This window comes from Halichoerus grypus, chromosome 11, assembly GCF_964656455.1.
Source record: "Halichoerus grypus chromosome 11, mHalGry1.hap1.1, whole genome shotgun sequence".
NCBI lineage: Eukaryota > Metazoa > Chordata > Mammalia > Carnivora > Phocidae > Halichoerus > Halichoerus grypus.
In genome coordinates, this window is record NC_135722.1 from 53,046,630 (window position 1) to 53,073,644 (window position 27,015).

Sequence of the window (27,015 nt, forward strand, 5' to 3'; positions counted from 1 at the left end):
AATATTTTCACCACTCCCCACTTGGCCCCCCAAAATCCCTGTGTACATCAGTAGTCACTTTCCTTCTCCCCTTCCACTCAGCCCCAAGCAATCACTAATCTACTTTCTGTCTCTATAGACTTCTTTTTTTTAAAGATTTTATTTAATTATTTGAGAGAGAGTGAGAGAGAGCAAGAGTGGGGGAGGGGCAGAGGGAGAAGCAGACTCCCCCACTGAGCAAGGAGCCCGACGTGGGGCTCGAGCCCAGGGCTCCGGGATTATGACCTGAGGCGAAGGCAGATGCTTAACCAACTGAGCCACCCAGACACCCGTATCTCTATAGATTTCTGAACCTTTCATATAAATTAAATCATGTAGTATGTGACTGGCTTTTTTCAGTTAGCATGGTACTTTCAAGATGCATCCATGTTATAGCATGTATCAGTACCTCATTCCTTTTTTATTGCTGAGCATCCTAATGTTTGCAATGCTTCCTTTACAGAGGAGAAAACGATGTCGGGGAGGGACAAGGACCTACCCAGGTCATATTGCTAGTATATGGCAGGGCCCAACCTCCAGCCCTTAAATTGTAATGTCTTATTCTGGGGCCTGTCGGCTGTGACCATTACCGTCTCAGACAGGACACTTGGAGGCTTCAGCATGGGCACTGCTGAAGGGAGCCAAAGGCAGCTGGGAGAGGTGTGTGGGGCACAGCGGGGAGAGACCCTAGCAGCTGCTACTACTGTGGGCTCCGTCAGAAGGCGCTGAGGGGAAGGGTGGGCCACATCTGAACCTGGGACCCGGGTGACCTAGGAAAGAGGAGGGGAGGGGGACCGGAGAAGGGAGGGAGAGGGAGTGGGAAGGGAATTAACTGGGCAGGCAGAGGAGTAGGCAGAAGCCATTTCTGGACTTGGGCACAGAGCCATGGCCACAGGGCAAGTGGTCACAAGTCCAGACACTCAAGTGCAAAGCCAGGGCTGTCTGTCCTCTTCCTTGGATCAGGCCCTGCCCTAACATCAGTAGCACAGGCAGTTGTGTTGGTGTTTCTAAGGGAAGGGGCTGCTAGGACCGCTGAGGTTGGGCTCAGGAAGTAGGTTGTGGGCTCCGGCTGGAAATGCTGGCCGGAGGGTGGTGGGTGAATCGCAGTGGGTACAGGGGGAGGGATAAACAGCAGGAGCTCAAACAAGGAGGCCATGGGCCCTGGAGTACCCAGAGGGAGGACTCAGCTTACATTGGCCTGGGAGGCTTCTTGAGGGCAGGGCCAGATGTGTCTGCTTTGGCTCCCTGTCCCCAGAACCTACCAGGCACTAGAAATTCCAAGGTTGGCTGCAAGGGGCTGGGATCTGCCAGCGTCCGGGGATCAGAAACACCCATTTCAGGTCTCTGCGGAGGCGGTGCCTGAAAGGAGGTGAGGGAGATGGTGGCTGGTCGTCAAATGCGCACCTCCTGCCCTTAAGCCAGGCTGCATGGCTTGCGAGGCCTTTCACCTCTGAGCTGTCACCGGGAAAGAGATCCAACTTCTAGGGGGAAGATACTGGTAAGTAACACGCTCTTTTTCAGTGTAGGTGATGGTTTACAGACCCTTGGGGTGCCCTTGTGTTAGGTAGCACCTCGTGAGCCTGGGTAGGACCAGTCTGTGTCCTCCTGAGGCCTTATCCTAACTTGACCCAATCAGGTTATTTACAGAAGCTGGAGCAGGACTTGGAAGGAATATTCTTCACCTGAGGCTTAACCCCTCAGGCCTGGGCCCCTGCCTGCCCCTCTGTAGGTTCCATGTGGCCTTAAGGGAGGTGGGGCCCCCTGCCTTGAAAGCTCCGAGAGGAAGGCGCTGGGGAAGGGGCGAGCTGGCAGGCTGGCAGGCTGGCGGCTGGCAGGGAGGGGAGGTGAACAAGAAAGGGCAACGGCCTGGTCGGAGGGCACTGCACCGATGCGGGGGGCACTCTGTCCCTCCTGGGGGTTCGCGCATTAGCCTCTACCATCAGGCACGTCGTGCCTGTCTGAGTTGTTGGCGTGCTCGCCTATCTGCTGCCAGGAGAGTGGGGGAGGAGTGGGAGGAGCTGACATTTCCTCAGCTTCCAGTAAGTGCCAAGTGTGGGCAAAGCACTTTCACAAATGTCACCCTGGTTCTCCTCGCAACAAGCCCCTGCAGCGCTATCCCCTCCCTTTTACAGATGAGGCAATGGAAGCTCAGACGGAGGGACAGTCAGGCCGGAGGGGGCCTATCAGGGAAGTGGCAGCGTCAGACCTGTCTCTTCCCTGTCCCCAGCAGCACGTGGCCCTGAGTGCCCTCCTGGTTCTTTCTCTGGGCTCATCCTCCGACTTTTCTAGGAAGCCCGCCCTGGTTGCTCCAGCCCACATGATCTTTTTCCATGAACTTTCCGAATTCTGAGCACCCACTGGCTACTTCCTGTGTGCAGAAGCCTTGTGACCTCTCTGGAAATGTGTGTGGTGGTTCATTTCCTAGCGTCATAAACAGAGGCAAATAACAACCTTGGTGAGTTTCAGCTTAACTATGAAATGGGTATCATGACCTGTAAGTTACAGAGTTGTTATGAGGACTAAGCAAAATGACCTGTGCTTGGGGAGGAAAGTGGGGACTCCATGTTAGTTCTCCTCCAACCTTCTCTCCCAGCCACTCTGCACATCTTTGCTCTTTTCTTATCTTCCCCACAGGCCCTGTCTACAGTAGCTGCTCAGATGTTTGGAGTCTGATAGTCTTAAGCCAGAGCGATCTATCCTAGAGAGATCAGGGATTCTGAGCAGACCTGTTCCAGGAGACCTCTCCACTTTGCTGATGGATTTGAGGCATAAGCAAAGGAAAAACTGGGTGTTATCCCAATCTGGACCAGTCTGATCTCTCACCATGAAGTCTCATGGTGACCCTGGCCCCCAGTTCCAAGTGAGCTTAAGGGACTGTACGGTTTTCAAGCTTTCCTTTGGCTGTTTGTTAGAGCACAAATGGATTCCTAACACCCCAGGCCAGTGGCCAGCCCAGGAAACACCGTGTACAGAATACCAATACCAGTATGATTTTATTCAAACACAGGTAGGAACAATGACCTTCAGAGCTGGGTAAAAACAATAAGTTAAAAGCATGGTTAGAATCTCAGATAATCAGATAAAAAGTCTGAAGGAGGTGATTTTCCCCCTCCTTTTCTATTGATTAATTCAACACAGCATAAAAATAATTTATATCTATAAAATACTCTTATCTCTAAGCAAATCAATTGGAGGTGGCCCTAGGTTTCTTCAGCTATGCACAACACACACAATCTTCACCCCCTCCTCTACCTCACTCAAACTTTAAGGCAAAAATGGCCCGTGATATTCAGGCAGAAGGTGGGCTCATGTCAGCAGAAGGCTATCAAGGACACTGGAAGGAGTTTCTCAGCCGAGAGATGCCTGCTTGGGTCCCTTGGTCAAAAGATGGGTGGTTCCACTTGGGTACTGGAATCCATTTTGTTTAGAAGGAAGAAGTTGAAATCCTAGCAGGTGGAATTTGGACTGCTTTGGGACGTTCCTCCAGGCTGCGCTGGATGGGTCTCAAGGCACCCATGGACTAGGCTGGTGGTGGTTTCAGGGCTCTCACGGCCTTGAAGGGAGCAGACCTTGTGCCTCATGCAAGCTGGACAAGGCCAAGGGAGGGTGGGCAGGTGATCCTTCCCTTTGTCTTTCAGTCTGTATTAGTCTTTCTGGGAGTATTGGGAAGAAAATATCCGTGCAATCCTGCGAGTTTCTTCCTCAGGCAAGTTGGAAGGCAGCGAGTTAGGTCTGGGACGACAAGGCCTTCTGGACAAGGCTCTGCTGGAGGCCTCACTCTTGTCCTGAAGAGGAAGAAGTCAGCTAGGTTAGCACTGAGGATATGGCACCTCCAAGAAATGACTTTGGTTCCTCTCATATTTTGGTCCTCTGGCCAATATTGATATAGAGCTGACTGGTTTACAAAGCACTTTATGTACCTGATCTTGTTTAACCCTCATGTCAACCCCATAGGTGGGTACATTGTTCCTATGTCATGGAGAGGAAACTAGAGATCAGGTTTAAATAAACTCAAGGTCCCACAGCTTGGAGTGGCAGAGCCAAGATGTGAACCTTAGCTTAGACTCTGTCTATGCTTCTGGAAGAGGAGGAGTCCCCCTCCAGGACAGGTTTAAAGCCGCCTCATTCCTTCTCTTGCTGCATGAATATAGGTAAGCCATTTGTCCTCTGAGTTGTAACTGTTCCACATGCGACCCTGGGAATGTATCCAACTGCCAGGGAGAAGATGTTGGTGAATAATACACTCTCAGTATGGCCTCTGGGAGTTCCGAGAGCTGGCAGGTGACATGAACCACATCCCCACCGCCCTCCTACCAAATCTTTCCCTGCCTCAGGCTGACAGGGTATCACTAATTCCCCTTTAAGGTCCTAGTGTACATTTGGGTGATGAGATAGTGGTCTTCTGGACTCCTCTATGATTCACTCTTTTGCTCATTCAACTGCTCCCCACCCCACTTTATTTTTTGTACCAGGTTCCTGCCCTGAAGGAGCTCAAAGTTACACAGGCAGCCGGCTGACAGCAAGAGGCAGTGCTGAAAGGAGATGGGAGTCGCCACCACAGGTGAACTTGGCTGACCTCAGTAGCATGCAGCCTGCCCTATGGATGGGTATCTCTTCTCTGTCCCCAAATCCATGAGCTGAGATCTTCACAAGCTGTTGGCGGCATAGGCAGCTCACTGTACCACTCCCCAGGCACCGAGAAATCAGCTTGGTCGAGACCCCAGAGATTGAAACTATCTCCTTGCCCCCTTTTTTTTTTTTTTAAAGATTTTATTTATTTATTTGACAGAGAGAGACAGCGAGAGAGGGAACACAAGCAAGGGGAGTGGGAGAGGGTGAAGCAGGCTTCCCGCCGAGCAGGGAGCCCGATGCGGGGCTCGATCCCAGGACCCTGGGATCATGACCTGAGCCGAAGGCAGACGCTTAACGACTGAGCCACCCAGGCGCCCCGCCCCTTGCAGTTCTGCTAATGGGAAACTGAGGCCCAGCTAGAGTTGCTTCTGGGGTCAGTAGCATTTAGTAATCCTTTCTTTCCTTCACTTAACCTTTTTAATGCCTACTGTGAGGAGACAGAAATGAACAGAACCCAGTTCTTTTTTTTCTTTTTAATATTGTATTTATTTATTTGAGAGAGAGCATGAGCAGGGGGAGAGGCAGAGGAGAGGGAGAAGCAGACTTCCCACTGAGCAGGGAGCCCGACATGGGGGCTCGATCCTAGGACCCCGAGATCATGACCTGAGCCGAAGGCAGACGCTTAACTGACTAAGCCACCCAGGTGCCCTCAGAACCCAGTTCTTGACTTCCATAGCTCAGAGAGGACAGAGTGATCTACTAAAAAAATTAGAATAGCAGCCAGAATGTGATAAGGGGAGTGGAAGCCAGGCAATCTTTTTTTTTTTTTTTTTTAAAGTTTTATTTATTTATTCATGAGAGTCAGAGAGAGAGGCAGAGGCAGAGGGAGAAGCAGGCTCCCCGCCTAGCAGGGAGCCCGATGCAGGACTCGATCCCAGGACCCTGGGATCATGACCTGAGCTGAAGACAGACGCTTAACCATCTGAGCCACCCACGTGCCCCGGAAGCCAGGCAATCTTGAGGATTACCTGCCAATCTGGAGTTCTAAATGCTAAAGGAGTGCATAGAACCTGAGCAAACTCTCAGCACTGATAGCCCACAGTTAGGGTTGCCTGAGAACCAAGAGCAAAGTGGTGCTAGTAGAGATGAGAAGATACAGCTCCATGTCTTCTAGGCAGGCCTAGGCTAAAAGGAAAAAAAAGGAAACCTACCCTTTGCTCATGATTGGAGTACTTCCTTCCAAAATATGGGAGGCGCCTCATAGCATAATGCCTCAGGCCAGGGTAGGCCAGTTGCCCAGCCACTGCCTGTTGCCCTCCCCCTCTAGACTGGATGGGTGCTCCTGCAAGACATGGACTGAGGGGCGCCTGGGTGGCTCAGTCGTTAAGCGTCTGCCTTCAGCTCAGGTCATGGTCCCAGGGTCCTGGGATCGAGCTTGGCATCGGGCTCCCAGCTCAGCAGGAAGCCTGCTTCTCCCTCTCCCACTACCCCTGCTTGTGTTCCCTCTCTCGCTGTGTCTTTCTCTGTCAAATAAATAAATAAAATCTTAAAAAAAAAAAAAATAGACATGGACTGAGTCTGATGCTTGTGACTCCAACTGGGCCAGGTCCAAGACAGGAGCTTGGTAGCTGCTAGACCAGTGAAAGGGTGGGACCAAGCCATGGTGACCAGAGGCTTAAATTGGGTGGGGAGGAGACTGCGTCTTACAGAAAACATCTTATTCATTCATTCTAGAACCAGTGGTTGTTGGCCTACCATGTGCCAGGCCTTTGGTTAGGTCAAATCCTCTCAGGGGCTTGGCAAGCACATTAAGTCTCCATATACCCCTCTGTACTCCCAATATCCAAGACTGTTGTTTCGTGAGCTATTTAGGATTTATTTATTTATTTATTTTTAAGATTTTACTTATTTATTTGACAGAGAGAGACACAGTGAGAGGGAACACAAGCAGGGGGAGTGGGAGAGGGAGAAGCAGGCCTCCCACGGAGCAGGGAGCCCAATGTGGGGCTCAATCCCAGGACCCTGGGATCATGACCTGAGCCGAAGGCAGACGCTTAACGACTGAGCCACCCAGGCGCCCCACTATTTAGGATTTAGAGGTAGCACCGAATCCCCTTCCAGTCCCCTGGCTGCACTGCAGACAGATCTTCTGGGTCACCAGCTGTACCTTAACTTTCCATTTCTTTCTCTGCTACAGTGAAAGGGGACGACAGAGATGTTTGTTCTATAAGCTAAACGGGAAAACGGGCCTAAGAGCATAGTCCCCTATCTCAAATCCTAAACCAAGCTTCTGTGTCCTCATCTGCCAGAAGAGAAGCACTGTTTTTAAGAAGCTCTGGTGGGTCTTGTTTTCCATCACTGGAAGGCCCAAGTATCTCAGTTCATGAAATGACCATCAAAGACCTTTGTTGGTGACTCATCAAGCCTTTCAGGAGTGAGCCTAAGATCTACTCAACCCGATCAATTTTTTTTAAATAAAATTTTAAAAATATTTATTTTTTTGAGAGAGAGAGAGGGAGTGCATGCACACGCATGATGGGGGGAGGGGCAAAGGGAGAGGGAGAAGCAGGCTCCCCGCCGAGCAAGGAGCCCAACGTGGGGCTTGATCCTAGGACCCCGGAATCATGACCCCAGCCAAAGGCAGACGCTTAACTGACTGAGCCACCCAGGCGCCCCTCAATTCGATCAATTTTTAAGGACAATAAGTAGCCATGATTTCTTTCCCCACAGGGCTGCTCAGGCTAGAGGGGAGAAGACAGATGCCAACCTACCCAACAATCACAGAGATGAAGCTTAGAACTCGGGAGCATGGAGAAAGGAGCAATTCGTAACAGCCAGGATAGACAGGGGAGGCTTCACACAGAGGTGAGATCTGAGATGGCCAGAGTTTCAGCAGAACTGGTGGTGGGATGAGGTCATTTCACTGGAGGGAATAGCATGAGCACAGGCCTGCACCTGACTGGTTGGGCCAACATCTGCCCTGGAGCTGAATCAAGTGTGGCTGGTTCAGCCAACTTCCCAGCACCCATACCTGGACCCAGCAACCTAGGGGGCCTTATCTGTATGGCCCAGGCCCAGGAACAGGGCTTGGCTCTGTGTACTAGGCAGGGCAGGGGTGTGGAAGGACAGAGAACAGACACTCAGCAGCATTTGGCTTTTGTTGACCTCAGTAGGGTCTAAAAAACATCTTGACTAGGAGTAAAGGTTCTTCCTTCATCAGAGCTGTTACTCCAAAACACACAACTTTGGAGGGGCTGGGCAGAGGTGCAACTGCTCAGAGCAAGGACACCCCTACACGTACCGACTGCTCCCCTGAAATCCTTGCATGCCCCCGCCAGAGCCCTGGGTGCCCAGGTGCCCGGAAAAGAGCAGGGCCTCAGGTTCAGTACAGATGCCTGCCTTGCTCAACTTTCCCCCCCTTGGCTGGCTGCCTTCCCCTGGGGTGGGATTAGGACTTCCTTGGGGCTAGACAGTAGTAGCAGGTTCAGCAGCCACAGCTAGGAGCAGGGGGCAAATGGGGACAAGATATCCAGACCAGGGGCCTAGCCCTAAGGGGCAAATCCTAAATTTGAGCACCCAGCCCAGCTGCAGCATGGCTGGGCTCCATGAGCAGATGATGGGAGAGGAGGTGCTCTGTCACCCAGGAACTGCTTCCAGCTGGTGGGTCCTTCTTTGGCCAGGTCCTGTGATACAGTGTCTCTAAAATCTTCCTCAGGAAGGACCAGCCCTCTTCTTTGGGCTGAAATGTGGGTCTGGCCCAAGCCACTGTTTTCTGGGTTCTCTCCACTCTAGTCCCCAGATGGATCCCCTTGAACAGAAGGCCTGCTCCCAGGAAGGTGGTGGGTGCAGGTCTCCCCACTCACCCCTGCTTCAGGGTGTTCCTGGGACTTTCTCAGAGGGGAGGCAGTGGAGTGGAAGGAAAAATGATCTGTGGCCAAGCCTAATTGTCCACTTGCCAAGACACACTCTTCCTCTGGGTCTCAGTATCTTTCTTACCAAAGGGAGCTAAGAACTTCTGTTTGGCCTTCTTACCCAGGTCTACTGTGAAGGTGAAATGAAATTCAGATGTGACCAAGGGTCCGGCCAGGTACATCTAGCAAAACACAGAGGTAGAGCTGATGCCTGCTGCAGAGAGCAAAATGAGACCTTGCTGTTCTCAGATCTCACCCCAGGCAGAGTAGAAGTAAGGTACTGTACCTCCCCAAGGCATGCCCCCAGGCCTGGCCAAGCTCTCCCCACTCCCCTGCCCTCTGCCCAGTGAACCTCAGGGAAGAAGTTTTGTTTTTTTTCCAGAGCAGTTCCTTTAAGTAACATAAACACAGACTTAGTTGATGGAAACAAAACTTTTGCAAGAGCTGAAAACTGAAAGTAAACAGCTCCCTGATTCTGGCTGGCTAGGTGGGCCTGCCAACGGATTGCTGCCTCAGAGACAGCTCAGTACAGCTGCCTGCCTTCCTCACCTTTCACCTCCTTGGCTGGCTGCCTTCCCCTGGGGTGGCTCCCAGAGTCCTCTCCGAAGGCTGGAACAAGGACCTCCTTGGGCTAAAGAGAGTTAGCAGATTCAGCAGCCACAGCTAGGAGTGGGGGGAATGGGGGGACAAGACACAGACCAGGGGCCTAGCCCTGAGAGGCAAATCCTAAAATTTAATCACCCAGCTGAACTGCAGCACGGCTGGGCTCCATACTCTGAGCTCACCCTGTGTTCCTGCATTAGAGCTCTGGTCACATGGTTCTCACTACCCACATGCTCCCTGCATTCCTCACCACCCCCAATCCCTCCCTATCCTTCCTCTGAGGAGCCTTCCCTGACAACAGGCCCATTCTACAGGGACTAGAGCCACTCCCTCACCCTGGGCCTCAGTCTCCCCATCTACAGAATGAAGAAGTCTGACTACATCAAGACTCCTTGACCCTCTGAACTCACGCCCTGCCAGGGAGAGGGGTTGAAAGTCCGGACTCCTGGGGCGCCTGGGTGGCTCAGTTGGTTAAGCGACTGCCTTCGGCTCAGGTCATGATCCTGGAGTCCCGGGATCGAGTCCCGCATCGGGCTCCCTGCTTAGCAGGGAGTCTGCTTCTCCCTCTGACCCTCACCCTTCTCCGTCTCTCTCTGTCATTCTCTCTCTCTCAAAAATAAAATTAAAAAAAAAAAAAGTCCGGACTCCTGAGAGGGAAGGGTTAAATGCCACTCCTGGAAGAGGTCCTGGCTCCTCCCAGACTCTGGCCTCAGAGTAGCTCAGGCAACTTGAGCCCTGCGCCCGCCCAGGAGTCCTGTGGGCCCTTTCCCTTGAGGTGCCTGCCAAGTTGCATTCTGGGCCAGGCTCTTTCCCCTGACTTCTGTACACCCTTGGCCAGGGAGCTCATTTTCCAAAAACTCTGTGTGGCCTTTATCAAAAACCCTTGGACCTTTAGGACTCTTCTTGGCACTCTGCAGAGAGCTAGGGACTTGGTGGCTCAAAGAAATGAGGCAATATGTCAAGAGGGACATCTCCGCTATCAGACTTGGACCACAGGCTGAGGAGAGAGGATACTGGGCTCAGGAAGTTCCCTTGGGCCCCTGCTGACCTGATCTGATGATTCTGTGGAAGCTGGGTTTCTCTGCCAGGACTGTGCATCTCTTAGATGCCTCTAGGCTTGAGGAAGGGAAACCAAGAGACAAAAATTCTTTGGACTCCTGTGAGAAGAGAAGCAGACTTAAAGCCTTAAGACTCATAGACATGCCAGAGATTTCTGAGGCTAGGGATCTATTACCCTTAGGTGGGGGTGGTGTGTCGCCCTGGGCCTCTAACTCAGGGTCTAAACGAAGCACACAGTCAACTGCCACAGCCTTGAAAAGTGCTTCCATACTCCAGGGCTGCTCTGTGTGGCCTAACGTCCCAGCTCCCAGTTCCTGGTGCTAAGCTTTTGATCACGCCCCTATCCCTTAGCATTTCATCCTACCAGTTCCCCCCAAAATGGAGCAACAGAAGAGGGAAGACATCTCAACAGTAATGATGATAAAAATAACAATAGCTAACACTCATATAGTTCTCTTCCTCTCTCTTAAAAAGATTTATTTACTCACTCCTCAGGAATAGCAGCTCCTGGCCCCAGGCCTGTGGTTAGTCCAGGGACTTGTTCTTGCTGTGTGTAGGGCCTGACCTTGGCAGGAGGGCACAGAACAAGACAAGGCCCATCTCAAGGTAAAGAACTGCCATGTAGGCAGGCAGGGAGGCCAAAGCTCAGATGACAGGTTGCTTTTGCTCTTTGCTTCCGATTCCTATCTTACCCTGACTGTTCTGGTCCAGTTCAATCCCTCCCTACCTCTAACCTCCTTTCTAGCGTATACTGCTTGGACCTCCGCGTTGCCAAATTCTGCTGATTCCCTGGAGAGGTTTCTTTTCTCCAGATCCACAGCTTACAAAGCCTTTCCTTCATCTCTGAATTCTACTCAAGCCACTCTTGTGGCTCTGTCTTCTTTTCCCTAAATTCATTCTTTTTCTTTTGTTTTCCGTAAGTGTTACGATAGGCTAATATCACCTGAGAAAGCTAGTGAGGGGCGTGGAGGCCGGTACCCCTAGGAACTGCGAGCTCCCTGAAGGTAGTCTGTGGTACCTGACAGGTACTTGACAGAAGTTGGTGGACTGAGAACTAAAGCTCGCCCCCTGGGGAACTGTGAGCTCCTGAGGGAAGGGGCCTTCTTCTGTCTTCTCTGCACTTAGCTCAGGACTATGACTTTTTAAATTGCCAGAAGATGTATATTTCAAGTTTGAGGCCCAAATTACCTTCCTGTGCTCTGGCCTACATGTCCTCAGGCCCAGTTCTGGCTCTCCTAGTCATCAGTGAGAAGTTACTGGAGGGTTCTAAGCAGGAAGTGACATGATTTACTCATCATCTTATGAGGTTAACAGATGCTGTATGGGGAATGGGCTGCCAGGGGCAAGGGCAGAAGCAGAGAGGCAAGCGAGGAGATTTCTGCAATAATCTAGGCAAGAGGTGATGGTGGTTTAGACCACGGTGGTAATGGTTGGAGTGGTGATAGTTAGATTTGGATCTGTTTTAAAGACAGAGCTGCCAGAATTTCTTGGTGGATTGGAAACAGAGGTTTGGGGCAGGGGGTAGGTTCTAAGGGTTTTGGTCTAAACCACAGAATTAGAAGGATAGAGTGTTAACGGAGATGGGGAAGACTGAGGAACAGCTCTGAGGAATAAAATCTGGAGTGTTAACTTTAGGTATCTGTTAGATATCCAAGTGGAGCTGCTGGGTAGGCAGTTGGACATATGAGCCTAGAGTTTACAAAAGTCTGAGCTAAGATAACTGTTAGCAGTCATCAGCATGTAGAGAGGATTTAAAGCTCTGAGATCAGATCGGGTGATCTAGAAAACAAATGTAAATGGGGAAGTCTAAAGACTATGCTGGGTTACTCCTATGTTAACAAGTAGGGGAAATAAGGAAGAACCAGCAAAGGTGGCTGAGTAGGAGCAGTGATGAGGAGAACCAAGAGGAACTGATGCCTTAGAAACAAGTGAAGAGGGGCGCCTGGGTGGCTCAGTCGTTAAGCATCTGCCTTCGGCTTGGGTCATGATCCCAGGATCCTGGGATCGAGCCCTGCATCGGGCTCCCTGCTCGGTGGGAAGCCTGCTTCTCCTCCCTCTCCCACTCCCCCTGCTTGTGTTCCCTCTCTCGCTGTGTCTCTCTCTGTCAAATAAATAAATAAAAATCTTAAAAAAAAAAAAAAGAAACGTGAAGAAAGTGCTTAAAGGAGAGAGATCAACTATGTCACACACTGCTGAGAGATCAAAAAATTGGGCACTCAGATTTGATAGGTGGCTTAGGAATACGGGTTTTTAAATTAAAAAAAATTTTTTTTGTTGTTTTTTGGCAACGCTGAAGAGTCCCTCTCCCTTCCAGTGGTGCAAAAGTGTGGACATGAGTGAGACTAGTTAGAAGGAGTCATGAGGGAGATGATGAAGACTAGATAATAGGATGGTGAGAAGTGAGTGGATGCAAAAGATATTTAGTGGGCAGAATTAACAGACCTTGGTAACAGATGGGCTCTGGGGAATGGGGGGTAAAGGAGCAAGAGGGGGAAAGATGACACCTATGCTTCTGGCAGAAGTAACCACACGATGAGGGTTGAGTTTACAGAGATAAGGGCTGCAGGTGGCAGAGGGGCTGTGCAAAGGAAGGTGACAAGCTCAAGTTTTGGACACAGTGAACTGTTTGTAACACATCAAGGAAAAGATGGCCAGGATGCAGCTGGATCCACGTGTCTGCAACATGGGAGAGAAGTCTCGATTGAAGATAAGGATTTGACAGACATCAAACTGTAAATAATAACTGAAGTACTTGGAGTGGTTGAAATTTACCCAAAGAAATATCTACAAGAGCAGAGGACGGAAACCCAGGAAAACAACATGTAAAATACTGCTGTCTCATCTTCTACCTTTCCTCCCCTTTAGGGAAGTTGATAAAACTAGTTTGCCCAGGGCGCCTGGGTGGCTCAGTCGTTAAGCGTCTGCCTTCAGCTCAGGTCATGATCCCAGGGTCCTGGGATCGAGCCCCACATCGGGCTCCCTCCTCGGCGGGAAGCCTGCTTCTCCCTCTCCCACTCCTGCTGCTTGTGTTCCTGCTCTCGCTATCTCTGTCTCTGTCAAATAAATAAATAAAATCTTAAAAAACAACAACAACAAAAAAAACTAGTTTGCCCATAAGCAGCTAAGCAAACAATCAGATGTAACTTTCAATAAAACCAGGAAGCTGTCCCAGTGAAGAGGTACTTGATCATGGGAGGGAAGAGAAAGCAGAGGCGGAAGAACTTGACTGATTCCCAAGTACCATGAAACTGCCGCTGGCTGGCTGTGCAGCAGTCCGGCTACACCGGCCGCCCATCCTCCTCTCCTTCTGAAAGCGGTGGCAACCGAAGATGAGGCAGTCACGAGTAGAAGAGCGAAGGGCTGGCCTCTGTACCCTATCTGTGTGGCACCTGGTCTTCTACAACCTCCCTGTGCGGCCTGATAACCCCATCTGACAAATGAGGAAACAGACTCAGCAAGATCAGAAGGTTTGGCTAATGTCACACAGAGACCTGTATCCACTATACCGCTGGGGAAGGGGCGGAGAAAAACCCTGTTTCACAAAAGCTGGAAGGGAAGACTGTCTGAGAGGTTCCTGGGCTCTGGGGCATCATTTCAACGTGGAGTGAAGGATTAGGCCTTTCCTTAGATCTTGTGGTGAGGCCAGAACAGCTAAGCCAGCGCTTACAAAGTCTCTCCTTGCCTGGCCCTGAAGCAGGTTAGCTACAGCACAGCAGTCCTAGGACACTGGTTGAGAAGAGCCCAGCAGCCTCTCAAAATGCTCCCCTTCAACCTTCAGGGCCAAGGCTGGCCTTAGGAGGAAGTGGAACGCATGACATTCTCAAATGAGGGTACATGACAGGGCTCCTGCCCTCCTGTCCCTAACTCTCACTTTTGAGACATTACAGAAAATAGAAGACAAGAAGAGAAAATAGACGCCTGGGTGGCTCATTTGGTTAAGCATCTGCCTTCGGCTTGGGTCATGATCCCAGGGGCCTGGGATCGAGCCCCACATTGGGCTCCTTGCTCGGCAGGGAGCCTGCTTCTCCCTCTCCCACTCCCCCTGCTTGTGTTCCCTCTCTTGTGGTCTCTCTGTCAAATAAATAAATAAAATCTTTAAAAAAACCCCAAATAAATCTTTTTTTTTTTTTTAAAGATTTTGCCCATTTATTTGACGGAGAGAGAGACAGCGAGAGAGGGAACACAAGCAGGGGGAGTGGGAGAGGGAGAAGCAGGGAGAGTGGGAGAGGGAGAAGCAGGCTTCCTGCTGAGCAGGGAGCCTGATGTGGGGCTCGATCCCAGGACCCTGGGATCATGACCTGAGCCGAAGGCAGACGCTTAACGACTGAGCCACCCAGGTGCCCCTAAATAAATAAAATCTTAAAAAAAAAAGAGAGAAAATAGAAGCTTCTATCAAATGGGAAACACTACCACCAAATTTCTAATCCTACTTGCTTTAGCACCCATCTTCTTGATCTTCTCCATCTTCCTTCGTGCTTCACGGTGAGTTTTCTTTTTCCTCTCAAAAGGCCGCCTCCACATGTGCTCTGCATCCCATGCCCTCCCTGACTCAAGGACCATCCTTTCTCTTCTCTCTCCCTTTCCTGCATCTTCCCATTCTCCTTTTCTCTATGGGACCATTGCAGTCACATAAAGAAAGCTGTAGCCATTCCCATATTAAGCAAAAACAAAACCAAACCAAAAAACCTTCCCTTTATCTCACACACTGCTCCAGCCACTATCCGATTTCCCTGCTCCACAGTCACAGCCAGATTTATGGAAGGAGTTGGTATCTCCATTTTGGCATCATTCAATCACTCTTAGATTTTATTTATTTATTTATTTATTTATTTATTTTTAAAGATTTTATTTATTTATTTGACAGAGACAGACACAGCGAGAGAGGGAACACAAGCAGGGGGAGTGGGAGAGGGAGAAGCAGGCTTCCCGCCGAGCAGGGAGCCCGATGTGGGACTCGATCCCAGGACCCTGGGATCATGACCTGAGCCGAAGGCAGACGCTTAATGACTGAGCCACCCAGGCGCCCTCACTCTTAGATTTTAATTACATACAATTTTGTGATTTCATTGTGCTACATACCAAAGAAACTATGTGACATATGTAAATTATAAAGCATAATAAAAATGAACATCTATGAATCCACAACCCAATCCAACTGTGAAAATAAAGGAAACCTCATTTAAAATGGAGTCAGGAAGCCCTGAAGGGGGAGCTCTCACACACTACCACTGGTGGTAAGGAGCAGACCTAGCATTCTTCAGCAGGAAGCAACTTACTTTATTTCCATACCCCAGCAGGAAAAAGGAAGAATTCCTCCTTGCCCAGCAACAACCTAGCCAAGGAGAACTCAGCAGAAAAGTCCTTCCCAGCTTCCTCCCTTCCCCCTATAAAAGCAAGCCCCTCTCCTCTGTTCTGCAGACTTGCCTGTTTTGTCATAGTTTGCTCGTCCCAAAATTGCCATTCCTCTGCTGTTCCAGAATAAACTCATTTAGCTGGTAAAATGACCCGTTCTTTTGTTTTTTTAAGATCAACACAATCAAACCTAAGTAGAACTACAACACTGCTAATATTGTTGAATAGACCTATGTGCTCTTCCTCCCCTCTCCTACCCCTGCCTCCACAACTATGAACATTGTAGTCAAACTGTTGGAAAAGAGAGAAAATCTTAAAAGTAGACAGAAAATAAAGGTCACATTACATTTGGGGCAACAGTAAGAATGATGGCTGTTTCTCATCAGAAACAATGTAAGTCAGAGTGTGGAATGATAGCTCTAAAATGCTAAAACAAACAAAATTCAAGTTGGAATTCTATATCCAGTGGGAAAAAATATCCTTGAAAAATGAAGGCAAAATAAAGATATTTTCAGACAACTGAAGCTGTTGCCAGGAGGTCTGCAATACATGAAATTCTAAAGGAAGTTCTTCGTGCTGAAGGGAAATGATCCTGGTCGGAAATCAGGATGAGAAGAAGGAATGAAGAACATCAGCAACAGTAAGTATGTGGCTAAATACAAACGTCTGGTTTTTGTCTTAAATTCTTCAAAGTGAGGCCACATTTAAGACCTTCCGAGACCATAAACTGAGAAGATTATGGTGCTCCTGCCCAAGTATAATTCACAATTAGATCTAAAATAAACCATAAGTATAATGAAGTTAATCAAAGTTCTGACTTACCCCTGGTAACTATTTCAATGCTTTAAAAATAAATGTCATTCTTAATTTTTTTTTTCTCAACTTTTGGTGCCTCTTCTTGCTAGTGTCTTACACACACTTGATTTGATTCCTAGGTTATCCAGCACTGGGTAGCAGCCAGCCAGAGCACAAGCCTCAGAAAATACGCTGCTCTGAATGCATCCAGTAGTGAGAGGGTCACTGCTAGTGAGGACGACCAACCTCCTGAGGTTTCCTGGGTCCTGGGACTTTCACTGCTGAAATGGGACAGTTTTGGGTGAACTGTGATGATTAGTTACCCTAAGTAGGACCCAGAATGAGGTCCTGAGGAGAGAGGTGGCCCTGAGAACAGCAGACAAATAATGGAGTTTTGCTGTGACTAAGAAAAGAAAAATAGCTGAAAAGTGTATGAGACTTACCTTCTCAAAACTAGACTTGCCCTTTAATTGAAGTGAAAATTCTTATTTCTCCCTCTCCCACACCTGTGTCTTATGTTTAACAGATCAAAGACAGTAAAGTCCCCTGGGAGCTGGTACCTCCTGAAGGCAGAAACTCAAAAGCAGGAACAGCAGTTCTGCATGATAGGTGAGATGATAGCTCAGAGTGGCCCACAGATTCCCTTCCTGCGGGGCGTGACTCACTGCCATCTCACCCACTTTGCTGGGAGGGGAAGAGGGAAGGGGGCTAATGGTGTCTAGTTTTTTCCTCTAGAGTAATTCTTGCCTCATTCTATTAGGTAAGAATTATTTTAGCCTGATGTTACTTAAAAGGAAACAGAAACTCGGAAAGGTCAAGTCACTGTTCAAGATCCCTTCATTACTTAGTAGCAGATTCAGTATTTCACCTCGTGGGTGTCTCGCTCAAAAGCTTGTGCCTGGGCGGTGCCTGGGTGGCTCAGTCTTTGGGCGTCTGCCTTCGGCTCAGGTCATGATCCCAGGGTCCTGGGATCGAGCCCCGCATCGGGCTCCCTGCTCAGCGGGAAGCCTGCTTCTCCCTCTCCCACTCCCCCTGCTTGTGTTCCTGCTCTCGCTATCTCTCTCTCTCTGTCAAATAAATAAATAAAATCTTTAAGAAAAAAAAAAAAAAAGCTTGTGCCTGGTACCTGGATATAGGCCGGAGACTCTAGCATAAATGCTGATGGGGATATATGGGCCATGCAAGAGGAAGGAGATGAGCTGGAGAGCACAAACCAGAGTAGGAATAAAGGCCACAAAAATGCAGAGCTCCTGGGTGGGGGATGGCATCTTTCCTCCTCCAGGAAAGGATTTACAAATCTGATAAAAAATGAGATGTGTGAGAACTTAGATTGATCCATCTGCCAAATAAATGCGATGTCCTGAAAATGGTGCTAGGAAAGTTGAGGGAGAGAGGGGGAAGGAAAGCTAGTAAAAGGATCGGATATGTGATGGCTTCTCTTTAGGACTATACCCCCAGGCTCTCAAGATGCTTCTGGACTGACCCCATTGGTCATCAAAGTAGGCTCTGGAAAAGCATAAAAAATGTTTTAAGTGTTAATTGCAAAATGAAACCCATAGAAAGGCAAAGTGGTTAGAAAAATAGTCCAGGGTTATGATTTTAAAGTGGTGTAATGGAAAGCATAGATTTGAAGTCCTATGTTTTAAGTCACTGTTTGGGAGATGCTGGGCAAGTGACTTAACCGTTCTGTGTCTCGGTTTCTATATAAAATAGAAATAATATCTGGTGGTCTGTATGGAAAACTCTGAGAGATGCCTGGGTGGTTCAGTTGGTTAAGCGTCTGCCTTCAGCTCTGGTCATGATTCCTGGGCTCAACGGGGAGCCTGCTTCTCCCTCTGCCCCTCCCACGGCTTGTGCTCTCTCTGATCTCCCTCTCAAATAAAAATAAATAAATAAATAAATCTTAAAAAAAAAAAACAACTCTGAGCTTCAGTTTTCCTTTCTATGAAATGGGGATAATGATATCCCATGGGAGAATTCTCCGGTTGGGAGAATTAAATGAGTTTATACATGAAAGTACTTAATGTCTGGTGCATATAAGCATTAAATATGAGTTAGCTATTACAATTAATAAACAAATATATTTTGTTCATAGCATGTATTATTCTCTGAAATTATTTTGTTTTTTTAAAAGTTCCATGAGGCAGGGGCTCTGTGCCTAGTTCACCCCTAGGATCTAGAATAAGTGCGTGGCACATGGGCACTATTACAGTTCTTTCCTCCACATTACTGCAATTACTCTTTCAAGATCACCTATGACCATCATGCTGCAAAATCTGACAGCCCATTCTCTATTTAGCACCCTGGGTGAATTCTTTAAAATTTAAAACAGATCTCATTCCCCTGCTTAACACACTTCAAAGGATATCCTTGCATTTAGAATGAAATCTACACTCTTTTTCATGGTTCCGTGTCCTGTGTGTTCTGGGCTCTCCAGCCTCTCTATGTTCCGGTGCCACTGGCTCTGTGTCAGTTCCTAGATCATGCCAAGCTCTTTCAGCCTCAGGGCCTTTGCATTTGCTGTTCTCTCTGCCTGGAATACTCATCTCCCAAGTTCTTACATGGCTGGCGCCTTCACAGTATAGTAGTTAGAACACAGACTGAAAACAGATTGCTTAGATTCCTATTTTGGCTCTATCACTTAACACCTGCTTGAGGCAAGATACTTCACCTCTTTGTGCCTCAGTTTCTTCCTCTTAAAATAGGGATAAAATATGTACCTCATTAGGTTGCTGAATGTAAAGCGTTAATACAAGGTGCTTTGAACAGTGCCCTGCAAGCACCACCATGACCACCATCTTTCAGCTTAAACACTGCCTCCTCAGAGAGACCCTGTTCTTTATCAGAACACCTACTACTCGGGCACCTGGGTGGCTCAGATGGTTAAGCGTCTGTCTTCGGCTCAGGTCATGATCCCAGGGTCCTGGGATCAAGCCCTGCATCGGGCTCCCCCTGCTCAGTGGGAGACCTGCTTCTCCCTCTCCCACTCCCCCTGCTTGTGTTCCCTCTCTCTGTCAAATAACTAAATAAAATCTTAAAAAACAAAACAAAACACCTACTACTCATCACCGTCTGTAAATATTTTTTTTTGTTTACTCTTTGTGCTCCACGAAGACAGGGAATTTGTCTTATTTACTACCGTATGCTCAGAACCTAGCACAATGCCTGACACAGGGTAGGTACTCTAGAAATATACGCTGAATGATTACAAAAGTAGTTATTATTTCTTGCCACCTGCAAGAAAGGTCTGGTGCTGTGCCAAGGCAGAAAAGAGGAGAGCTGGGATCTGTAACCAGCTAGGTCAGCTGAAGGATGAACAGTTACAAGGTGTTCTGTAAACAACAAACGGGTATAGCCCTGATACTGTTCTCTTCCTCCAGACCTTACTCATCTCTCACCGTGTGCGGAGGCTGCGTCTCCTGTTTGAAGCTTCCTCTGCTCATGCCCACCTTGGCTTAGTGGAGCTCCCACAGCACTCAGTATTCCTTTCTTGGCTGAGTCCTGTTTTTAATGTTTCTGCCACATAGCTGTATCTTGGCTGATGATGCCCTGCTCTTAACACATTTACTCTTCCTCATTTTGTGCCTAGTTCACCCCTAGGTGAACTCCTTGTATGCTGCTGGGCCTCCAGAATGTGCTCAGCACAAGCTTGGAGAGTGACTAGTGCTGCTGCCTTGTCAGGAAGCTAGCCCAGGGCAGCTCTGCATTCTGCACATGCTTCCATGGAAGAGATGAGGACTCTAGGGGAGGGAGGTCAGCCGGCTGTTCTTACCTGGTCTGTTGTGGCTGGTGGTGGCAAAGCTGCAGAGAATGACAGCATCCGCAGGGAGGCCTCCAACTGCTGGGGAGGCAAAAAGAAGTTGGGCACCACAATGGGCTCCGGCCTAGATGGTAGTTAAGGGACACAGTTACCTAGAAATCTCCCCCCTTGCCAGACTGGCTTCTCCCCTGGGCTTAGTCACCCCCACTCATTTCCCCCAACTTCTTCTTGCCCATGACACCTCTGCTCCACTGGTGCCTTCTGCCTGGAAGACCCTGCCCACCCCTAACAAATCACAGTCTATACTTTCTGCAAGGGTTAGTTAAAATCCTCTTCTTGGAAGCCTCTCCTAATGTCAGCCCACGGAGATCCCTCCTTCCCCGCAGTCTGCTACACAGGCTAATGCTTGTTTTACTCTGCTATGACTCTCGATTTGTCTCAGCATTCCTTCCAGAAGCTTCTCAAAGGTACGGGCGGTGTAGTTTCCTTCAGTTACCTCACTACTTCCCTAGAACCCTGTATGAGGCTGGTAGGCAGCAACATTTCAGTGACACTTGCTGAGGGCCTGCTGACCCAAAACTGACCTGTGAGAAGTCAGTCAGACAGGGTCGGGGTGGGAAGGTGGCTCCAAGGGCAGTGTCCTCCCAGCTGTTCTCTGCCAACATCCAGGAATGAGGACTCTACATAAGGGGCTGTCTGTGGGCACAGCTCGTCCACACAGTCTGCATCTGAGCCCTACAAGCAAGTACCACATCTTGTACTTCTCTGTATCCTCTGATGTACCCAGTACTGTGCCGAGAACACAGTGTTCCAAAAACATTTGTTCACTCAAAGCACTGTTTTCGTTTGGGAGGGGACTATTTTGATGTTCTAATTTTTTGTTTCTGTTCAATAAGCTAAATACGGTTCTGGTTCAAATTGGTTTATCAGGGTTCTTCTAGGCTAGACTTTGAACTCCCAAGAGGGTAGAGATGATCGCTCTCTTTTTCATAGTCATATTCCTGTCACCTGGGATACAGTAGGCGTTCAGTAAGTATCCACTGAATGAATGAAAGGCATCATTTCCTGCCTTGGCTCAAGTCCCTGATTCTTCTCTAGAGAGGTGGGGGTGGAGTTGGAGATCCGGAAGGGGAAGAACCCTTTTACCCAAGCCTCCGTCAGAGGCCCAAGTGAAGCAGGCCCTAGCTGCTGTGGCCGCTCTGACCACCGGGGACTGTGCCCGTTAGCTGATGCTGTGGGGAAGGAAGAGCTTTGCTAAGGTGTCACCGGTACGTCCGGAGCACCAAAGCTCCCCCTCTCAGCCTACTGCCTCCTGCCTTTCTGGGGGTCCGGCTCCTACAGTCACCTCTGTCATTTTTTAGACAGTGACTTCAGGAAAATTCATTTTTTGCACCTATTTCTTCCCCTGTAGAGTGGATATAGTAATAGTACCTTTTGAGGATTACATGACTTTATATACACAAGTACTTAGAATAGTGCCTGACACATCAAGTGCTCATTAAATGTCAGCGACTCTTATTTCCCTGGTTAATGGGAAAAAGTTGCCTATTCTTGCTGTCCTTACCACTCCGGTTCCCTCCCCCACTGAAGTCTGCCTTCCGTTCCCACCTCTGCACCATCCTCCTTAACGCTAAAGCCACCATCAGTCCACATCCTACTGGACCTGTCTTAAGTGTCAGAGCACTGACCACTACTCCCAGACATTCTGCTCCTGCCCTGCCTCCGTCCTGCTTTTCCACCTCTGACCAGCTCTCCTCGCCTCCTCTGTGGGCATCTTGGTTCTGCGCTTTACGTACTGGTGATCCTCAGGGCTCCATTTTGGGTGTGTGCTTCTCCCTTTCCATGCTCTCCCTGCTGCCCTTATCTGTTTCCAGAGGCACCTACCTTTATAGCTGGCCTCCTCTTGGATGTCTCCCAGGCAAACATATCCAAAACGGAAATGTGTACCTTCCCCCAAAACTCTCTCTCTTTATGTGCTGTTTCCTATCTAGTCAATCACCTTGCTTACCTAGCACTTGTGACAACTCTCTCTGTCATCCTTTCTATTTTCTTCTTTCTCTTCCCTGCCCCTATCTAATTCTCTCAAATCTGTGCCCCTCCTCTTCATCATAAAGCAGTCTATGCTTTAGGTCACATTTCTTCATCTTTTATTATTATTGCAAGTTTCTCACCTTGTCTCCTTGCTTCTGGCCTTCCCTTCATCTAATCCATAATCCACCCTCTACAAGGCATTGCGTGACTTTTCTAATATGTAAACCTGACCAATCACACTCTTGCTTACCAGTTAACATTTCCTGAACACTATGGTACCAGGCACTTTGCTAGGTAGTTTAAACTGTTAACTGACTTTTCACAATAACCCCATAAGAGAAGTACTATTATTACTTCTGTTTTAAAGATAAGGACACTGAAGTTTAATTTGCTTACAGGATAGAGTCCAAGCACCTTAGCCAGGCATAAAAGGCTCTTTCAGAGGCAGCCCTGCCTCACCTCTCACCATCCCACATACGCCTGGGCTCTAACCAGAGTGAACTGCTGCCCACAGGCCAGGCTCTCTCACCCGGCTATGCCTCTGCACACACAGTCCGCTGTGACTAGAACTTTCTCTCATCTCTGCCTACAGAATGCCTCTTCATCTTTGAGGTCCAGCTCTACTGTCTCTCTTGCTGGGATGCCTCCAAACAGTATTAGGGCAGCTTCTTCCTCTTGTTCCTTAGCATTCTGTGCATGTTTCATCACAGCACTTAGAACAAGAAATTGTATCATTGCCTGTCCCTGCCTCTTAATGGGAACTTCTGAGGTAAGGTCTAATTCAAATCTGTCTTCAGTAGCAGCACACAGCCTGGCAATACCCATTTTTTGGAAGAATGAATATTTGGGAGGTCCGAATTAGAGTAGTACCCTGGGGACCTGGGCACAGACCGCTCCAGCAGACCGTACATTCTGAGCATAACTAAACCGACTGTAAAGGCAGCAACGTCAGAAGCCAGGATGAGTGAGGCCAGGAACTCCACTGAAGGCGACCTGCTTTCAGTGCTCACCCTCCAGCCATTTCATGGTTTCCGTCTTTCCTGAGTCCCCACCGCCTACCCTTTAGTTTCTCTCTGCTCTGCAACATGAATCACATTTGTGTAGTGGGTACTCATTTAATTTCCTCAAGAATCAATTTGATTTGATTTTCTCAAGAATCCTGTGAAATTATGATAGTTCAATTCAATCTATATTTACCGATCCCCCCTCTGTGTTATGTCTGGTGCCGGGGACACAGAAAAAGACAAGGTCCCTGACCTACGTGGGGAGTGTACAGTCTGGTGGGTAAGGGATTACTGTCTCCGTCTTACAGGTGAAGAAACTGAGGCTCAGAAAAGTTAAACTGTAAGTCTGACGTCACACAAGTAATAAGAAGCTGGGTCTAGAAGGGTCAAAAACAGGCCCCCTGGCTTCTGGTAGAGAAAGATCTCTTCAGTGGAACAGCCTCCTTCCTCAGCAGCTGCGCAGTAACCCCTGCTGGCTGCTGCGCTGCCGAAGGTCCGGAGTGGTTTCTTTTTCCCATAACACGTCCATCCGTGTTTCAAAGCAGGAACAGGGGGAATGTTAGGTGTCCCTTCCTCCCATTAACACTGCCATTCTGGAGGGGGAGTTGGGCAAGTCCATTTCAATTGCGCCCACTTCCTCTCTCCTTTTCCCTATCACTTGCCTTTTTTCTAAAAAAAAAAATTTAGGCAAGTTACCGTAACTTTGAGCCTCAGTTTCACTACATGCAAAATAGAAATGATGATACCGACCTTCTAGACTTAATGACGACTGAATGAAAAAGGTATGTGAAGTGCCTGGCACATAGTAAATGCTCAGTCAGTGCTGGTACTCTCCTTTCCCCTCTCTCTGCACCCTTCACTTCGATTTCACCTGAGATTAATGGTCTCATTCCTTACATCCAGAACACTGCCTTCAAGTGTAAAATCCCCAATAGATTGATCCAGTAAATCAGGCTGGGCTAGGCTAATGAATGTGCTACTAACCCTTAAACCCAATTCAAAGCATTATGCTTCCGAGGGCGGTGCTAACAGTAGCATCATAGCACCGTATTCGCCCCGGCATCTTCTGAAGGAAGGGGCTTCCTGTACCTCCCAGGGCATTACATGAGGGAGGCCACTGCTCACACTCACACACACACACACATACACACTAGGCTAGCCTAAGTGCCAGCATCCAAAATGCCTACAAATGGCTCAAGGGGGGACTACTTGTTGGAAATCCCAAAGGATACAGGAGGCTCTGCCTTGTGGACACCTCTGATCCAGATGTTGCCTGCTTCTGCCTGATGTCAGGGCAGCTGATGGGTAGCGCCCGATGGCTTTCCTTCCTGCTCTGGGAGGCTAGGTAGAGAGGGAATTTCTCGAAGCTATCAGCAGAATCACTTAGTTCACTGGAGGCAGCCTCATGCTCAGTCTGGGCCTCTGGCTTGGGCTCCTGGTCCTGATCTGCTCTTGGTGAGCTCAATCCAACAGAAGTGCTGCTCTGTTGGGCTCCTGAGAGTGTCACTTGTGAGACAAGTTGACGGTCTGCTGAAGCAGGCTCTCCATCCCTGGCATGAGAGGCTTCAGCCTCACAAGCAGTAAGACTTTGGCTAGGAGAACCCTGCCTAAGCAGGTGGGGGTGGACCGCCCTTCCTGGGCTGGACAGAGGGCTACTTTTGCCTTTGAGCTCTTCTCTGGGGAAACGCTTTGAAGAAGGACAAGAAGGGCCTTCCCTATGCACCTCATCAGGCTGAGGGCTGATGATCTCACTTGCGTCTGACATGAAACTGGACCAAGGGCTAGTTTTGTCTGTCACGGTGGTGATGTCATTGAGTGTCCTGGGCTCAATGATGTCTTCTTCATAGTCCTCATCACTGTAGGCTGGGCCTGCCTCAGTTTCCTCACTGCTCTGCATCCTTGTAATGGGTACTGTGTGCCCCAGGGACTCACAGAGCATTCCTCTTCCGCTTGAAGTCTCTTCAAGAGTAGGGGGAGTTAGGTGGTTTCTGCCCTCATCTGGAGCTCTTGCCAACGGCAGGTCTGGAGTTGTGCTTCGTTCCTGCATGGCCACTGTGTCCTGAGCATCTGGTAGGGTGGGAACCTCTCCGCTTCTACTCCTGGCTCGGTGAGAACTCAAAGATGCTTGAGAATTCTTGGTGATGGTCTGCAGATCTGAACAGCAACAGATATGTCTCACTACAAGATAGGGCCACAGACCACTCAATTTTCCCATGCTAGGCTCTAGCTTCAGATGTATTCTTGCAATCAGACTTTGAACAAATCTTAAAGATGGTTAATCCACTCGAATCAGTGAAACTATATGCAAGGCAGTATATAATTTCTAGCACTTTATTCTAACATCAGAGGACCAAAATCTAATCTGTTTATAGTTGTGGTTACATCGCTTTCAGAGACTATCTGCTCATGCTCAGGAATTCTTGGGAGCTAGGAGTCCTGGCGGGCATGTTCATGCTTCCATTTACTTCAGTAATTACCTATATTAAAAATCAAAATGAGAATCTACTTATTTACCTATTTGATGACAGTTATTAGAACTATATATTTTACTTGGAAAATAAAAGCAAGTCATCTATCACCCAAATGGTAAGGCAGGGGAGGTTTACAGAGAAAATGGAGGCAGCATGGTGTGTGGAAAGAGCAGAGGCTTTGGGGGCTGGTCAGTCTTGGGTTCAAATCTCTACTGTCACTTATCAACTTTGTGGTCATGAGCAAACTATCCTCTCTGAACCTGTTTATCTTTAAAATGTGATTAACAGGGGGGTGGGGGATGGGGTAACAGGGTGATGGGCATTAAGGAGGGCATGTGTGGTGACGAGCACTGGGTGTTATATGCAACTAATGAATCTTTGAACACTACATCAAAAACTAATGATATACTATATGCTGGCTAATTGAACATAATAAAAATAAATAAATAAATAAAAATTTTAAAAAGTGATTAACACCACCCTTCGCACAGGGTTATGGTAAAGAATACATGTGATAAATGGGCATATGTGGTGTGGCACATGTATAAACAATAAATGGAAGCTACCAGTCATTTCAAATTATTTTGCAATTAAATGGGGGGCATAAAAAAATAGGCCTAGTAAACGGTTTGTCTGCATGGTTATTTAAGAAGAGAAAGTTAGGAATTGGGAGGCAAATTTGACTCCTGGAGTGTGGGGTCACATCTCCCTCACGGCACCTAATGGCATCTGCAGCCTATAGGAGATGTGGGCTGAATTTAATACATTAATAATTTTCATATCTCAAAGGGGAGTAGATGTATGAGAACGGAACATCCCTACCTGCAAACAGGAAGAGGAACCAGGAAGCAGGTTAGTTAATCCTGATCCCTTGGCCTGAAATATCCTTTCTGTCTTGGAGCAGTCTTTCTGCTTTTTACAAACCAGCCCGTCCTTCAAGGCCCTGCTCTACTGCACCTCCTCCAGGAAGCCTTCCCGGGTGCGCCAGCTGGATGGGATGGCTAAACAGTGTTGTTCTATAAGGAAGCACTTAAGATGCTACTGTGTATGTTTCCCCCATCAGACTGTGGGCTTCTCAAAGGCAGAAACCATGTGTTTGATTCATGTTGCATTTTTAGAGGCCAGCAAAGGACCTGGCACATAGATGTGGCATAAATGAGATCCCTACTCAGTAACTCACTCTCAAGCTTCATTTGTATCTACTTGTCTAATGACTTCTTCAAAAGTGTACTGAGAAGTGATGGAGGCTGGGGGAGTTTATTTATTTGAACTGTTTTCTTCGATCCAATCATCTCTCTCATTCTCTCTCCTCTTTTAATATACCCATTTAGAGGGTTCCCGATTTGCTTTCACCTCTACCCCAAACAAGCCTCCCTCTGTTTTGCTCTTAATGCTTTCTTTCTGGGGGGGCAGTTTCTTCAGTTGACTATAGAATGTAC

At 48.4% G+C, this 27,015-nt stretch overlaps 1 protein-coding gene and 1 long non-coding RNA gene across 9 annotated transcripts in view; one reads left to right on the top strand and one right to left on the bottom strand.

Moving 5' to 3' along the window:
* Positions 1–10,158, top strand: part of LOC118552831 (uncharacterized) — a 38,018-nt gene extending 27,860 nt beyond the window's left edge. The window contains exons 1-3 of one of the 4 annotated variants that reach the window (XR_013442462.1): positions 1,194–2,473; positions 2,653–4,579; positions 6,788–10,158. This is a non-coding gene — a long non-coding RNA (uncharacterized LOC118552831). Of the gene's footprint in view, positions 1–1,193; positions 2,474–2,652; positions 4,580–6,787 lie in introns of those variants that run through there. The other 3 variants (XR_013442464.1, XR_013442461.1, XR_013442463.1) reach the window with 3 other exon arrangements.
* C2CD3 (C2 domain containing 3 centriole elongation regulator) overlaps positions 2,993–27,015 on the bottom strand; it is a 146,852-nt gene continuing 122,829 nt past the window's right edge. For 3 of the 5 annotated variants that reach the window (XM_078058536.1, XM_036119521.1, XM_078058537.1), the window contains 3 exons: positions 24,338–25,259; positions 20,083–20,194; positions 2,993–3,803 (listed from right to left, as the gene is read on the bottom strand). In XM_078058536.1, coding sequence (XP_077914662.1) covers positions 3,663–3,803; positions 20,083–20,194; positions 24,338–25,259 — 1,175 coding nt within the window. In that variant the 3' untranslated portion in view covers positions 2,993–3,662. Of the gene's footprint in view, positions 3,804–10,152; positions 10,262–20,082; positions 20,195–24,337; positions 25,260–25,422; positions 25,583–27,015 lie in introns of those variants that run through there. The other 2 variants (XM_036119522.2, XM_036119525.2) reach the window with 2 other exon arrangements.